At 45.9% G+C, this 16,860-nt stretch overlaps 1 protein-coding gene across 15 annotated transcripts in view; it reads right to left on the reverse strand.

Annotated features, from left to right (window-relative positions):
* Positions 1-5,291: 5,291 nt before the first annotated feature.
* The window catches only part of LOC137345926 (histone deacetylase 9-like), a 1,063,883-nt gene continuing 1,052,314 nt past the window's right edge, over positions 5,292-16,860 (reverse strand). For all 15 annotated transcript variants that reach the window (XR_010968622.1, XM_068009206.1, XM_068009189.1 and 12 more), the window contains one exon: positions 5,292-5,967. Coding sequence is in view for 14 of the 15 variants with exons in the window: in XM_068009206.1 (XP_067865307.1) it covers positions 5,928-5,967 (40 nt within the window). In the remaining variant the exon portion in view is untranslated. The remainder of the gene's footprint in view (positions 5,968-16,860) is intronic.

Here is a 16,860-nt window from a genome sequence, read left to right on the forward strand (position 1 = left end):
TTTAAATCACTCCATTTTTGGTGGCCGTCCTTCCAGTTGCATAGACCCTAAGCTCTGGTATTCCCTGCCTATACCTCTCTGCCAATCTGCCTAGCTTTCCTCCTTTAAGGCACTCCTTAAAACCTATCTCTTCGACCAAGCTTTTGGTCATCTGACCTAATATTTCCTTATGTGGCTCAGTGCCACATTTTGTTTTATAACTTCCTGTGAAGTGCCTTAGGACATTTTATTACATTAGAGGCATTATATAAATATAATTTGTTGTTGTTATTGTTGAAGGGATTGGGCAAATAAAAGATTGTCCTCATCCCTGTATGGTCAGCAATATAATGATTTAATGTTCCCCCTCTTAAGCAGCTGCTATTGTGTTCTTAGGGAGATGGAACTCCAGCTATGAGAATTCTCAGCAATTACAGGCCAACTTAGCATTTACCTTGTTCTTTTTCTTAATTTATATTTTTGTGGTGAATCTTTCTTTTTGCTCACCTGGTATGATCAGTGGGGAATGGATGCACTTTACACTTTTGGTACCCATTTCAACATTAAGCGTTCTGAGGTCAGATACAAAGTAAGGTTCCCGCAATTCTGCCATATCAATGAACCTTAATCCCATCCTCTGCAAAGCAATCCTTACTGTACTAATCTGAGATTTGCCTGTAGCCTCTGAGTAGCATTGTTAATTAACTGCCATTTGTTTTTGGCTAGCTTTGCACTGTGGGGTCTTATTAGGAACAGGCTTGAGACTGCCAAACTGATTTAAGCCAGCAGTGAAAATCAAAACCTTCATCTCAATATTATGGGCTGGTCTCAAACAGTGATCACTAAGGGTTAGTGGATAATTGCTCCATCTAGTCCCTTTTTAGCTTTATTTGATTTACAATCTCACTTGCACCTGTACTAAGCTGTTAGTTCCTGTCAATACAAAGGGAATATTCCTCACTTCATCAATAAAAACAGCTAATTACCCACACCACAGAATTCAAATATTAAAATAGGTCTCTTACTGGCAAAAATGGAAAAATTCTGGCCGGAATTTTATGCCCCCCACAAAAAAGCGGGTTGGTGGTGGCGGGAGGTGGGGGGGTGTTAAATGGAGTGGGAGGCTCAGGGGGCCCTTCCCAACCCACTCCCTCCTCTGCTGCCATTTTACTCGGGGCGGCAGTGGCGAAAACTGGCCCGCCCGCCCCAGGCCAATCAAGGCCCTTAAGTGGCCAGTTAATGGCCATTTAAGGGCCTCCGCCCAACGCCATGGAGATTTTACCATTGGCTGGTTGGGCGGCCCAGGCCTGAGAAAAGCCGCCTGACAAAAGCAGGAGGCTTTCTGACAGCCTGGGTGGGGGGGGGGGCCCTCATTATCAGGCACCCTGTGCCCGATGAAGGGCTGCCCCCAATGCTCCATCCACCCCCAACACCCAACACGCTCCATCCCCGTCTCCCCAATCGACCACCTTTGCCTCGCTGGGGCCTGACTAATCACCCCCGGCGAGGCCGTAAAAACCTACCTTCTCCCGGGGCCGTCCTTCCTCTTCAGTCTTCAGTTGGGTTGCAGTCCCAGCAGTGGCCACTGCTCTTGGTGGCACTGCTGGGTTCTAAGAGCTGCCGGCCCACTGATTGGCCGGCAGCTCCATTAGGCGGGACCTCCGGCCTCAATGAAGTGGAAGTCCCGCCTCAGACCAATTAAGGACCCGGGGACCGTAAAATGCGGTCCGGATCCCCAGGCCAGGCGGAGGCAGGATCTTTTCAGTCGGTGGACGGCTCCCGTCTGACAAAAGTAACATTTCGGCCTCTGAAGCTGAGATCGTAGCCATTTTAACAAGGCTCCATGACCAAGTCCTCCAGGAGTATGATCAAAACAGTACCATAGTCAATTTATAACACACCATGGCAAAGCTATGACTTAGTTACTTGGACTGTAATCTTTCAGTTATAAGTTTTTCTCATTACCCTAAGCATGCAACAGTGCTCTCTTGTCACTGAAGCATAAAAGCCATCAGAAACAGATCTGAACTTGGTCAATGGGGTCATTTTACTGACTGATTCTGTCGCCTTTGAGTTTTGAATGAGAATAGCATGTATTGTGGGGCCGACCATGACTCATGGCCCTCCTGCCTTGGGCGCTATGGCGTTGGAAGGATGAATGAGAACGGGCAGAGACTGCTTGAGTTGTGTACCTATCATAACCTCTGCATCACCAACTCGTTCTTTCACACTAAACCCTGTCACCAGGTTTCATGGAGGCACCCAAGATCGCGTCGTTGGCACCAGCTAGACCTCATTGTCACAAGGCGAGCCGCCTTAAACAGTGTTCAAATCACACGCAGCTTCCACAGTGCGGACTGCGACACCGACCACTCCCTGGTGTGCAGCAAGGTTAGACTCAGACCAAAGAAGTTGCATCATTCCAAGCAGAAGGGCCACCCGCGCATCAACACGAGCAGAATTTCTCACCCACAGCTGTTACAAAAATTTCTAAATTCACTTGTAACAGCCCTTCAAAACACTCCCACAGGGGATGCTGAGACCAAGTGGGCCCACATCAGAGACGCCATCTATGAGTCAGCTTTGACCACCTACGGCAAAAATGCGAAGAGAAATGCAGACTGGTTTCAATCTCATAATGAAGAGCTGGAACCTGTCATAGCCGCTAAGCGCATTGCACTTTTGAACTACAAGAAAGCCCCCAGCGATTTAACATCCGCAGCACTTAAAGCAGCCAGAAGTACTGCGCAAAGAACAGCTAGGCGTTGCGCAAACGACTACTGGCAACACCTATGCAGTCATATTCAGCTGGCCTCAGACACTGGAAACATCAGAGGAATGTATGATGGCATGAAGAGAGCTCTTGGGCCAACCATCAAGAAGATCACCCCCCTCAAATCTAAATCGGGGGACATAATCACTGACCAACGCAAACAGATGGACCGCTGGGTTGAGCACTACCTAGAACTGTACTCCAGGGAGAATGCTGTCACTGAGACTGCCCTCAATGCAGCCCAGCCTCTACCAGTCATGGATGAGCTGGACATACAGCCAACCAAATCGGAACTCAGTGATGCCATTGATTCCCTAGCCAGCGGAAAAGCCCCTGGGAAGGACAGCATTACCCCTGAAATAATCAAGAGTGCCAAGCCTGCTATACTCTCAGCACTACATGAACTGCTATGCCTGTGCTGGGACGAGGGAGCAGTACCCCAGGACATGCGCGATGCCAACATCATCACCCTCTATAAAAACAAAGGTGACCGCGGTGACTGCAACAACTACCGTGGAATCTCCCTGCTCAGCATAGTGGGGAAAGTCTTTGCTCGAGTCGCTCTGAACAGGCTCCAGAAGCTGGCCGAGCGCGTCTACCCTGAGGCACAGTGTGGCTTTCGTGCAGAGAGATCGACTATTGACATGCTGTTCTCCCTTCGTCAGATACAGGAGAAATGCCGTGAACAACAGATGCCCCTCTACATTGCTTTCATTGATCTCACCAAAGCCTTTGACCTCGTCAGCAGACGTGGTCTCTTCAGACTACTAGAAAAGATCGGATGTCCACCAAAGCTACTAAGTATCATCACCTCATTCCATGACAATATGAAAGGCACAATTCAACATGGTGGCTCCTCATCAGAGCCCTTTCCTATCCTGAGTGGTGTGAAACAGGGCTGTGTTCTCGCACCCACACTTTTTGGGATTTTCTTCTCCCTGCTGCTTTCACATGCGTTCAAATCCTCTGAAGAAGGAATTTTCCTCCACACAAGATCAGGGGGCAGGTTGTTCAACCTTGCCCGTCTAAGAGCGAAGTCCAAAGTACGGAAAGTCCTCATCAGAGAACTCCTCTTTGCTGACGATGCTGCTTTAACATCTCACACTGAAGAATGCCTGCAGAGTCTCATCGACAGGTTTGCGTCTGCCTGCAATGAATTTGGCCTAACCATCAGCCTCAAGAAAACGAACATCATGGGGCAGGATGTCAGAAATGCTCCATCCATCAATATTGGCGACCACGCTCTGGAAGTGGTCCAAGAGTTCACCTACCTAGGCTCAACTATCACCAGTAACCTGTCTCTAGATGCAGAAATCAACAAGCGCATGGGTAAGGCTTCCACTGCTATGTCCAGACTGGCCAAGAGAGTGTGGGAAAATGGCGCACTGACACGGAACACAAAAGTCCGACTGTATCAGGCCTGTGTCCTCAGTACCTTGCTCTACGGCAGCGAGGCCTGGACAACGTATGCCAGCCAAGAGCGACGCCTCAATTCATTCCATCTTCGCTGCCTTCGGAGAATACTTGGCATCAGGTGGCAGGACTATATCTCCAACACAGAAGTCCTTGAAGCGGCCAACACCCCCAGCTTATACACACTACTGAGTCAGCGGCGCTTGAGATGGCTTGGCCATGTGAGCCGCATGGAAGATGGCAGGATCCCCAAAGACACATTGTACAGCGAGCTCGCCACTGGTATCAGACCCACCGGCCGTCCATGTCTCCGTTATAAAGACGTCTGCAAACGTGACATGAAATCGTGTGACATTGATCACAAGTCGTGGGAGTCAGTTGCCAGCATTCGCCAGAGCTGGCGGGCAGCCATAAAGACAGGGCTAAATTGTGGCGAGTCGAAGAGACTTAGTAGTTGGCAGGAAAAAAGACAGAGGCGCAAGGGGAGAGCCAACTGTGCAACAGCCCCAACAAACAAATTTCTCTGCAGCACCTGTGGAAGAGCCTGTCACTCCAGAATTGGCCTTTATAGCCACTCCAGGCGCTGCTTCACAAACCACTGACCACCTCCAGGCGCGTATCCATTGTCTCTCGAGATAAGGAGGCCCAAAAGAAAAAAAAAAAAAAAAAATTTTCTGTTGACTTGGGCACAGGTGTGTTATAAAATAAAAAGGAAACAGTAAAACAATCAGAATTATTCCTCAAAACTCTTAGAAGAGAAACATCCAAACTGTTAAACAGTCGACAGCCAACACCACATTAAATTTGCTGTAACACAAACATTTATAAAAATATTTAAAAAAAGAAAAAGGTCTGGCTTTAAACATACCCATATGTATGGGGGAAATTATTGTCTGACAAAAAGGAAAATATTGTCATCTGAATAAAATCGGCTTTGTTTTTTTCCCGTTGTTCTTCTGATTACGGTTTACAAGAAGCAAAAACATATTAAAAAGTACAAGAAATGCTTTCTTAAAATCAAGGTTGTGTTCAAATTTACAAATCAAAGAATGACAGTGGATGCTCACTTATGGCTTTAATACAGTAGTTGGAACCTATTTACAGCTGAAAAATACAAAAACGAATTATGAACTTGGTCATAAAATCAATGCTGATATCAAACAATTCTGCAGTTAGACAAATAAATACTTCAAGGTATTATTGTGTCACTAATTATTCTTGACATTCTAAAATTTCAAAGCGTAACTTCAATGCAGTTCTTCATTGCTTCTAAAGACGCCCAAAATAAAAAAAATGTTTCTTTTGTGCTATATGTAAGTATATGTAAGGCATTTTTATGAAAGTGTTAGAATCTTTTCCCTTCTCTTCCAAAGGCACGACAACAGCATCAGCCTGACATTCTGAAGGTTTCAATGCTTTTAGAACACCATCCTTCATGAACAAACAGAATGGTTTCAGTACATCACTGAAAATCTGAGCACTTCAGCCTCCAAAGAAAACAGCCAGCAGTAAAGTCAAGAGAATGAAATTTGTGAAAATATTTCTGACCTGTAAGACATTTCTTTATTTGAAAAAATAACTTTATAGATGTGTCTTTTTAAGTATTCCAAGACCAAGTGAAGTTGTCACTATTTGCAGGCTGCTCTGTCTGAAGATCCAGCTGATTTACACTACCCAAACAGCAGACTCGACATGTCTGGGAGAGTCTTAGGGGACCAACAATGATGTCATGTTAAGGAAATAGCTGGATGAACTTGGCAATTCACAAAGCTGGCTCTTCTTCCATTGGTTCATCAGGAGTTCTAGAAAAATAAACACGCAATCAGAACAGGACATTTACAATCTCTACGTGGGGTCACAGTTGAATCTGAATTATACATGATGTTTATTTGTCTTATCCAGGCACTTATAAATAAAGTATCTTTTCCTGAAGCAATGTTAAAGGGGAATAACTAACAGTCAAGGACTGCCTCCAAATATATTGAAATAATGGCAACCTAAGAAACTGAAAATTAAAGCCTCCTAAAGAAATATTCCAGGATTCTGACTAATTTCAAAAGTTCAAAAGCATTACCATGCCAGCAATGGTTGGACCATGAAGGACTGTTAATTAATTTAATGGCTACTGTGTTTATAAACAACTTGGAACCATTATTACCTTGAAGCTCATTATTGCCATTAGATCCTGTGAAAGTATGTTTTCATAAACCAAAGTAAAAAATTAATCAATATTCATTTAAAATAGATATCAGACACAGTTCTTGGCCTTTTGGCTAAGATCAAGTGTGGCACCAGTTTGGTTCGAGTTGCAAGTCTTTTAGTTTTTTTGTTTTTGGGTAGATCTCAATTCTGGCTTCAGCCTAATGCCCCAGCAATGTGCAAATTTCATTGTGATTGGTGGAACCTCATGCTGGCTCAGGCCTAATGCCAATACAGTGAAGACTTGATGTTTCAGAATGGCCACAATCAACACCCAAGCTCCAAGCTAGGGGTACGTAACACTGTCAGGTTGACAGTTAAGAAGAAGGCATGCCTTCTTTGTGAAGAGGATCCTGTTTGACTGATATGGTTTTCAAACTGCGGACATCTTTTGCCTGCAAGATGTCCCCAGAAGTGGATATTTTGATGTTACCTTTTAAAACATTGCAGGATGCCTGAAACTTCTGAAGGCATTCAATGAGAAACGGACCACTGTCGATCCTCACTGCTGAGCCATTGTTTACTCTGCCAGTGCAATAAAACTGCATGTGACAATCCATCTGTACAACCCCCCATTTCTCTATCATGGATATGCAAACGTTCCTTGCCAGATACTTTGAGGTAGCTGGAAACAGCACTGAGGACAACGATCTGTTCAGGATTTGGACCAGCAAGCAGCAGGTTAAGTGACCTTGAAAGTGAACATCAAAGGAGCCGTCCTCCACCTTCCTTACAGCTTTGCTATTGGGGGAAGTCGGGGCTACTTGGTCTTCGTGGAGCAACCCAGAGTTCATCACACCCATGGCAATTCTGGGCACATGGCGGCCAACTGCAAAGCAATCATCTGCAAGAATTACAAGCAGGAAGGCTAACAGATGAAGGACTGTAAGCAGAGTGAGTGCTGCAACCTGTGTGGTGAGGCAGGCCACCCCTACAAGGTCTGCCCAAAACGCAGTGTCACCTGTGCACAGGTAGCAAGAATCAAGGCTGTGCATGTCAAAGGGTCAGCAAAAGATGCTGCCTCAGAGGAGACCAGCAACCCACCCCCCACCAAGACCTCCAATGATTAAAACATGAGAAAGAAGGACACAGAGAGGGACAACGCGAAGGAAAAGGGTTCTGTAGCAAGCTTCCAAATGCCAACACTGTGCCCAAAGTCTTCACCTCAGCAGACAGAATCCATGGCAGAGGAGCCAGCAGAGGGACAACTGGGAGATTGGCTGGCGGTTAAGGGAAAAACCACAGATAGTGACCCAAAAAAGAAAGCAAACTGGACTAAAGCAGCTGCTCCTCATCGAATGAGAAAGGATAAGAAAGCCGCCATCAACAAAATAAGTGGCAAAATGCAAAGGAGCTAAAGGAGAAGACACCCCCTCGCAAATCCTCCGCCCCCAGCTCTGAAACTTTGGGAACAGCAAAAGGCCCAGCTCACCTCAGCTCTGGGAAGCCAGAAGCAGCGAGACACCCAGCACAGTCCAGCTCCAGGACACCAGGAGCAGCGAGACACCCAGCACAGTCCAGCTCCAGGACACCAGGAGCAGCGAGACACCCAGCACAGTCCAGCTCCAGGACACCAGGAGCAGCGAGACAACCAGCACACCTCAGCTCCAGGACACCAGGAGCAGCGAGACAACCAGCACACCCCAGCTCCAGGACACCAGGAGCAGCGAGACAACCAGCACACCCCAGCTCCAGGACACCAGGAGCAGCGAGACAACCAGCACACCTCAGCTCCAGGACACCAGGAGCAGCGAGACAACCAGCACACCTCAGCTCCAGGACACCAGGAGCAGCGACGTGCCCAGCACACCCCAGCTCTGGGAAGCCAGAAGCAGCGAGACACCCAGCACAGTCCAGCTCCAGGACACCAGGAGCAGCGAGGTGCCCAGCGCACCCCAGCTCTGGGAAGCCAGGAGGTGCAAGACACCCAGCACACCCCAGCTCCAGGACACCAGGAGCAGCGAGACAACCAGCACACCTCAGCTCCAGGACACCAGGAGCAGCGATTCACCCAGCACACCTCAGCTCCAGGACACCAGGAGCAGCGAGACAACCAGCACACCTCAGCTCCAGGACACCAGGAGCAGCGATTCACCCAGCACACCTCAGCTCCAGGACACCAGGAGCAGCGATTCACCCAGCACACCTCAGCTCCAGGACACCAGGAGCAATGAGGTGCCCAGCGCACCCCAGCTCTGGGAAGCCAGGAGCAGCGAGACACCCAGCACACCTCAGCTCCAGGACACCAGGAGCAGTGAGAAAACCAGCACAACCCAGCTCCAGGACACCAGGAGCAGTGAGGTGCCCAGCGCACCCCAGCTCCAGGACACCAGGAGCAGCGAGACAACCAGCACACCTCAGCTCCAGGACACCAGGAGCAGTGAGAAAACCAGCACACCTCAGCTCCAGGACACCAGGAGCAGCGAGGTGCCCAGCGCACCCCAGCTCAGAGCATTGGGAGCAACAATTTTCTAAACAAGGAACAGAAGGTAAAGACAGAACCAACTTGAGACAGCTCAAATCTCCTCAGTTGCACAACCCCCCAGCAGAACAATGCTCCTGCAAGAAACCAGGATAAGTATCTCAGCTCAGCAACAGATGGTGAACACTACAGTTGTGCAGGAACATACCCAAAGGCTGGGACCAGCATAAGCAATTGTACAGGTGAACCCTACACATTTTGAAAGAGTCTAAAGATTCCTTCCGTTAACATACATGGTGTTAAGGCCACTACCCGATGTGTTTTGACCTTGGGATACCTTGCCAAAGTCAGAGCTGACCTGCTGTTTCTGCAGAAGTGTGGCAACCACACCTCAGCATCTACAGGCAATGGTCACGAGGGTGGTCCCACGGCCCACTGATCTGGTCAGGAACGATTGCTGTTCCTCTGGCTTGGGTATCCTTCAGCTTCACCATTGCCGTAGTTAAGGAGCTGGCGGGGTGTCGCTTTCTCATCGCATACATAATGTATAAAACGTTCTGCTTCGGTTAATCAACGTGTATGCCCGGTTCTAAAGAATGAGTGGATGGTCATCTTCCAGTAGATCCCATTTCTGCTGGCGACATGCAGGCCAGTCATTCTAGGCTATGACTTCAACTGCACCATCAATGCGGCTGGACAATCTGGCAGCAAACTGGACATTTCATCCAGACTCCTGATGGAAGAGGTAAAGTACACCCAGCTGCACAATATTTTCAGCGACTCTGCAAAAGGAATACCGTGTAGATACACTTGGTAGAGACCAGAGGGATCTGTCCATTCCAGGATAGACTTCCTATTTGTGTCCTGAGCACTCATGGTCAGATCCACCGACGTCAAGCCAGTGTTCTTCTCTGACCACTGCCTCCTCCTGGCCAGCTGTCACCTACAGAAAGATCCGAGGGCTGGCAGGGGAACATGGAAGCTGTAAATGAAGCTGTTGACCCCACAGAACATCGAGGAACCCAAAAGAGATTACAAAGTTTGGAGAATTGTGAAACTCCTCTTTGAGTCCCTGACACACTGATGAGAAGTGATCAAGGCGAACATCAAGAGGTTCTTCATCCTCAAAGGTGTTCAGAAGATGAGAGAGAGAGAGAGAGACAGAGGGAAATGTCCTGACTCCAGAAAAGCATGCAGAACCTGCTCCTGCTGCAGTCAATGGGGGTTGATGACAAGGAGGATCTCCAAGAGGTGAAGAGCCTGCAGGCCTCGCTTTCTGCCTCAGAGGCCTCCAAGATCATCTTCCGGTCCAGAGTCCGCTCCTTGGTGCAGGATGAGATGTGCTCAGGTTTCATCTTCCAAAAGGTACACAGAGAGTGCTCTATGATCAGTAGCCTGAAGGAAGAAGATGGCTCTGTAACGCCATAGCAGTCGGACATGCTAAGGATCAGCAAATCCTTTAATACTGGGCTGTATGACGTGAAGCCTACAGACAGCATGGTCTCCCAATCGTTCACGTCCTCTATCATGAAGATCTTAGAAGACAGTATGTATGAGAATCTGCACAAACTGCTAACTCTGGACAAGATGACAAAGGTCATGAGGTCCTTTGAGACAAGTAAAACTCCTGGAAGTGATGGCTTACCGTCTGAGTTGTATTGGACTGTATGGAACTGGATTGACGCGGATCTGCTGTAAGTGTATGAGCGTATGCTTCCATCTGGTAGCATGTCAGAATCCATGAGGAACGGCATCATCACCTTCATTTATAAGTGGATGGGGGACAGGGAGGAAGTAAGAAATTGGCGGCCAATTTCATTGCTTAATGTGGACTATAAAATTCTGCCCAAGGACATCGCCAATTGGGTGAAATCTACTCTGTAGTTGGTGATCCATGCTGATCAGATCTCCACTGTACGCGATAGGATGATCTCTGATAGCCTCGCGCTATTCAGGGATATGATCACCTAAGTGCCGGAAAGGAGGGTGAACACCTTGGTCAACTTGGACCAGGAGAAGGCCTTCTCCTGTGTGTTCCAAACATTAGGAAGAATGCATAGCAAAGGTGAAACAAAAACTGGGTATGTGGGAGTGACACTCCATCTCCATTACAGGTAAGAACCTAGTCATCACGTGCGAGATGCTCTCAGTGTTGCTGTGCATGGTGCAGGTCTGGCCCATACCCCACTCCTGCGCTGTAGCAGTCATCCATGTCATCTTCCACTTTATCTGGAGTTTGAAAATGGACCATGTCCGCAGGGACATGATGTACAAATCTCTAGATAAAAGTGGGGGGGGGGGAAACATTCCCAATGTCACCTTCATCCTGATGGCCACCTTTGTCTGTGGCTGTAACAAGCTATGCATAGACCCCTGGTACTTAAACACCAAGTGTCACTATGTGCTGAGGTTTTATCTGTCCCCAGTGTTGCGAAAGATGGGTCTGGCCATGTTGCCGTGGAGCACTCCATTCAGTTGGACAGTGCTGTACCATCTGTCCCTCGTGGATAAGTTTGTGCAGAAAACATCTTTGACCACAAGTCCATCAAGGCAGTGGTCTGCACGTAACTTCCTCGAGGGCCTGCAGGAAAAGGATATGATGGATCCTGTCGGATGTTTCCCTGAGCAGACTGTCAAAGTCGTTTGGCAGAATGTCTCATCATCAGAATTTTCAAACAGTGCCAAGATGTAGTTTGACTGGTGGTGAGAAGGACCCTTTGCGTCAGATTGTTCATGCACACCCGGAATCTCAGTACCACGTCGGTGGGGAAGAGACCATCGCCCACCTTCTACTGGAATGTGCCTTTGCAAAGAAGGTGTGGAAAGAGATGCAGTGGTTTTTGTCTAGGTTCATCCCAAGCAGCTCTGTAATGCAGAACTCTGTGCTCTGTGGGCTGTTCCCGGGGGCACACACCAAGATAAACATCAACTGCTACTGGAGGACCAACAACTCGATGAAAGATGCTTTTTGGTGTGCCTGAAACTTGCCGGTCTTCCAATGCAAAGAACTGTCAATGGCCGAATGTTGCAGACTGGTAATTTCAGATAAAGCCACCTCTGATAACTTCCTTGTATCACTCTCCACTCACATCCCCCCCCCCCCGCCCCTTCCATGCCCCGACCCTGCAATTCTGTAACCATCTCTGGATAAAAACGATCCCCCCATTCACTTACAACTGCACTTTCAAAATCTCAACTGTCTAGCCTTTGGCACTCTGTTTGCCACAACATTTCTGCAGCTACAGATTGCTCAACCGTGCTTTCACCTCCACCTTCGACACCCTTGGATCTTCAACAGAAAACACACTGACTGCGATGAGGAGACAGGCACTGAAATCGTGTAAGAACTAATATAGTTTAAAGTGCTGTAAATAAACCAGTTGGCGATTTAATACAAGTGTGATATCTGCATTGCTCTGAGATAAGTAAGATGTACATACCATATCCAGCAACCCAGCGTAAGTATAACAAAAATGTGGCGACTAGGATGATTTAACAAAATCTAATGTTATCAGCTCCAGAACCTTTTCTTCCAACACCAGGAAATCCTCCCTTGTGCTGGAAGCGATGGATTTCGGGGTTCAAAACCTACTTGCTCACTACAGGGATGGACAGCCCAGATATAGCAGCGAACCATAAGAAAGTGATACTTGCACATTGTCTAGGAGCAGAAGGCCAATGAGTCTTCACACAGCTCACAGAAGATACGTTTACGTTTGATATGATGGTAAGTGTCCATGAAAAATACTTCAGGTCAAAGAAAAGTGTGATGATAGAGCGATATGCATTCCGCCAGAGATCCCAGGGACATGGTGAGCCCATTAAACAATACGTGACAGCATTGCAGCAATTGGCAGCTACATGTAAATTTGGCACACTAACCAACAAACTAATTCATCACCAATTAATTGAAATGACTTCAATTCCACAAATTAGGGAACGTTTCTTCATGGAGGATGATGATTTAACCTTGGAAAAAGCCATAACCTTAGCAGTTCAGATCAAATCTGCCATGTTATATTCAGAGGTTACACACACAGGTCTCCTGAGACTCAGGGTTGCAGACACAGCTTGTCCAACCAGCTTCAGAGCAAGGGTTAAGGACAAGAAGACCTCAGCAACCTCATCAAAATATGCCCCATCATGGTCAGATACCTTCAAAACTGTGACCAAGTTGTGGAAGTGCTCATTGAGTCACAGTGCCATGTCCAGCTTGAGGAAAAAAGTGTAACTCATGTTTAAAGTGGAACCATTTGCAAAGATGTGCAGGTTGTCGAAGAAAATGACTTCATCGGTTCGACTCGTGGAGCAGTCTCTTCGTGAGAGTGAGGTACAACATGTATTTACCATCACAAAAAATAAAGCACCAGGTCACTTTAAGGAGTGCTCAGTTGAGATCGCAGGCATCTCAGTGTCACATCAATATTGGTGTGAAAGTATCTATTTTGAATAACAAAGTCTACCATCAGTATTTTTTGCAATTCACTCTCACTCCTGCAACAGACACTCTTCAAGCTTATGACGACTCTATCATTTCAGTTTCGGGGACGATCACAGTTCCAGTATGCTACAAAAATCTCACCCTAGATAGGTTCACTTTCTATGTAGCTAAAGGCTGAAGTCTTATGAGGGTAAACCTTTTCAATAGGCTCGGATTCAAACTTGAAGACCCCACCGGAGCACACATTAATGGGATTGATGATGCAGATATTACACGCCAATGTCCTTCCTTATTTACTGGATTTGGAGAGATAAAAGGGGTACTGTCATGCTCCTCGCATTGACACATCAATTCTACCAGTTTCACAAAATTTGAGACAGTTGTCATCCTTGCTGAAGTGTCACAGAAGCTGAAATGACTAGAAACAGACGGTATTATTGAACGAATCAACTCATCACCATGGATATCAAATCGAGTCATTGCATAATGAAAAAATAGTGAACTTAGACTATGCAGTGACCTAAAGGCAGTCAACAAAGCTATCATACCAGACAAGTATCCACTTCTTACAATTCAAGAACTGTCAGCATCATTTCATGATTCCACAGTCTTCACAAAGACAGAGTTATTGTCAGATGCCTCTAGCAGAACAAAGCTGATATCTTACAGCTTTTGTTACCCATGATAGTGTGTTTCAATAACGCCGAATGCCACATGGATTAAGTTCAGCATCTAGCACATTCCAGAAAATCGTTTCTTCAGTCTTGACAGATGTTGAGGAAACGTTCAACCTACTTGATGACATCGTTGTCCACGGAAGCTGAACATGATCAACAATTACCAGCAGTGCTCACTCGACTTACAAAACACAATTTGCTGCTCAACAAGGACAAATGCATATTTGTGGCACCCGTGATTGACTTTTTAGGAGTAAAGCCTACACACTCTCTGACAGGAAAGACACCAGCTGAACTTATGATAGGTCGTAACTTTTGCAGGCCACTGACCATTCTGAAGCCATCACTACCAGTTAATGAGAATGTCAGAGCGAAAGCAGATGAAATTGCAAAACAACGAGGTAAAGCAAAAGCAGACTTTAACAAATGTACAGGTGCCACAAATTAAAGTCAGAGATTGGGTTCAAATCAAAAGGCCAAATCGCGACAACAAACTTGCTTCATCAGTATCAGGTCCAAAGCAGATTAAACGTTTGCTCGGTTCAAACGCTCATCTGTTGGATGACGACAGCAAGTGGAATGCAAGATGTTTGATGGGGAGCAGACCAAGATACTTTGAGGATAGTGGTTATGAGGATACGTTTCCTTTTCCTATGAGTGATGTTAATAATCTGCTTCATCAAGCTGATCAAACAGATCCACAACCTCAAATTCGTAAATCTAATCACAGACCTAAGAGACCTTCCTATCTCTAAGACTATTTCTGTACTTAGAGAAAACATACAAGTTGAACACTAAGAAATAACTTGATGTATGTAAGTTTGATGTTTAGAATACTTGAATTCAAAAATAATGTCTTTAGTCAAAAGGGGGAAAAATTTAGTGTTTGTGACAAAGGTAAACTTTCCCTCCACATCCTTCGCGACCTGTCTGTCGCCTTTGACACAGTTGACCACACCATCCTCCTTCAATGCCTCTCCACTGTCATTCAGCTTGGTGGGACTGCACCCGCCTGGTTCCATTCTTATCTATATAATCACAGCTAGAGTATCACTTGAAAAGGTTTTTCTTCCTGCTCCTGCACCATTACCTCTGTGTCCCTCAAGCATCAGTCCTTGAGCCCATCCTATTTCTCATCTACATGCTGCCCCTCAGTGACCTCATTCGAAAGCACAGCATTAGGTTTCACATGTATGCTGATGACACTCAGCTCTACCTCACCACCACTTCTTTCGACTCCTCCATTGTTGCTAAATTATCAGACTGCTTATCTGACATCCATTACTGCATGTGCAGAAATTTCCTCCAATTAAATATTGGGAAGACTGAAGCTATGGTTTTTGGTCCCCATTCCAAACTCCGTTCCCTATCTACCGACTTCATCCATCTCCCTGGCAACAGTCTGAGATTAAGGCAGAAGGGATGACCTGATGAAAGGTTACAGACCTGAAACGTTAACTCTGCTTCTTTCTCCATAGATGCTGCCAGACCTGCTGAGTACTTCCAGCACTTTCTATTTTTATTTCAGATTTCCAGCTTTCATTAAGAAGTTGTAGGTTGAATTGATGTGGCTGTTATTTGATTTAACAGCCATTGTGAGTAATTTTGATTTTAACCATAGTGAGTGATGTTGGATCAGCTGCCTGTTATACATCTCTCCTGATTTTAATTCCCAATGAAGTCAATGAAGCTAATTTTACACTATTTCTCAAAGTCAAAATTACATGCTATAACTGCAAGCAATCATTTATAAGATAGGTGACAGGAATATTATTGTAGGCTATTCTCCTTGTAATATTCATTACATTATTCATGTAATTAGATACTTTTCTGTATTTTAATACAGTGTACTGTATTATGTTGTAGTGCATTGTGTTATACTGGAATAAACTGCAATTTATTCTCATTTGTTTTATTCTGCAAAGCTTTAGAATAAATTGCATTAAACTGCATTTTGATACACTTCATTGCTATGTTATAATAAATTGTAACCTATCTTATTGTAATGCATCGTATTGTAATATGTTGTAACATCTTGTAATCTATGCCTTATGTTCAGATAACAACCAGCTGAACAGCTGATTGTTTGAAATGTTCATATTTAATGCAGTATATCATCTTAGAATGCTATGGTCAGTAAACAGAAGCTTGCATCTACTCTGTGGGTTTTCCCCACAAAAGTGGAAATTTTGCTGCATTAGTAATATGTAGTTTACTAAGAATTTAATATTGACATTTAAATTGAAGGTTTATGATGGAAATGGATCAGGAAAATAAGGTCTATAAAAATTTGGAAACCTCTCATTTTCTGCTCACATGGAAGCTGGATGCACCTCAGAATTTCATTATTCATTTCCTGAACAGATCAAAATAAATAAGGAAGTCTGTATTTCATTTGGGCTGAATCGTATTGTCCAGCCGCCGGGAGTGGCAGCAGGTGGAAAAATATGGCGGCCAGCATGCATGAGCTGCACGCCAGCGTGCTGCTGCAATCTTGCCTTGTCCCATTAACACCCCAATCCCCAATCACGTGGCAGGGCAGCCATGGCCTGAATGGCATCACCTGAGATGGGAGCAGGAGCAGGTGCCATTTTTAAAAGGCTGTCAGCTCTGCAGACAGTTCCAAAGATGCAGAGTTTTCCCCTACCCCCTACCCTATGCAAAACATGCTGAGTTCACCCATTCCACCCCCTTGCTGATACATGATTAATGGATGCAGAGTTCCCAATCCCCCCACCCCCTTCATTTCTGGCTACCTAAATTTAATGCATATGTCTGAATTTTCTGCAAAAACAATTAAGAGCAGGGTATTACCTACCACTCTTTGCAAACACCGAGGACTCTCACTTCGGTGACTCCAGCTTTTCAAGGATGGGAACATGAAGGCACGTGAGTCCCGCACGTTGAGCTGAAGATTGGAAATGGCTGGTAGGATGGTGGCGAATACCATTAAAAT

This window comes from Heterodontus francisci, chromosome 2, assembly GCF_036365525.1.
Source record: "Heterodontus francisci isolate sHetFra1 chromosome 2, sHetFra1.hap1, whole genome shotgun sequence".
Lineage (NCBI taxonomy): Eukaryota > Metazoa > Chordata > Chondrichthyes > Heterodontiformes > Heterodontidae > Heterodontus > Heterodontus francisci.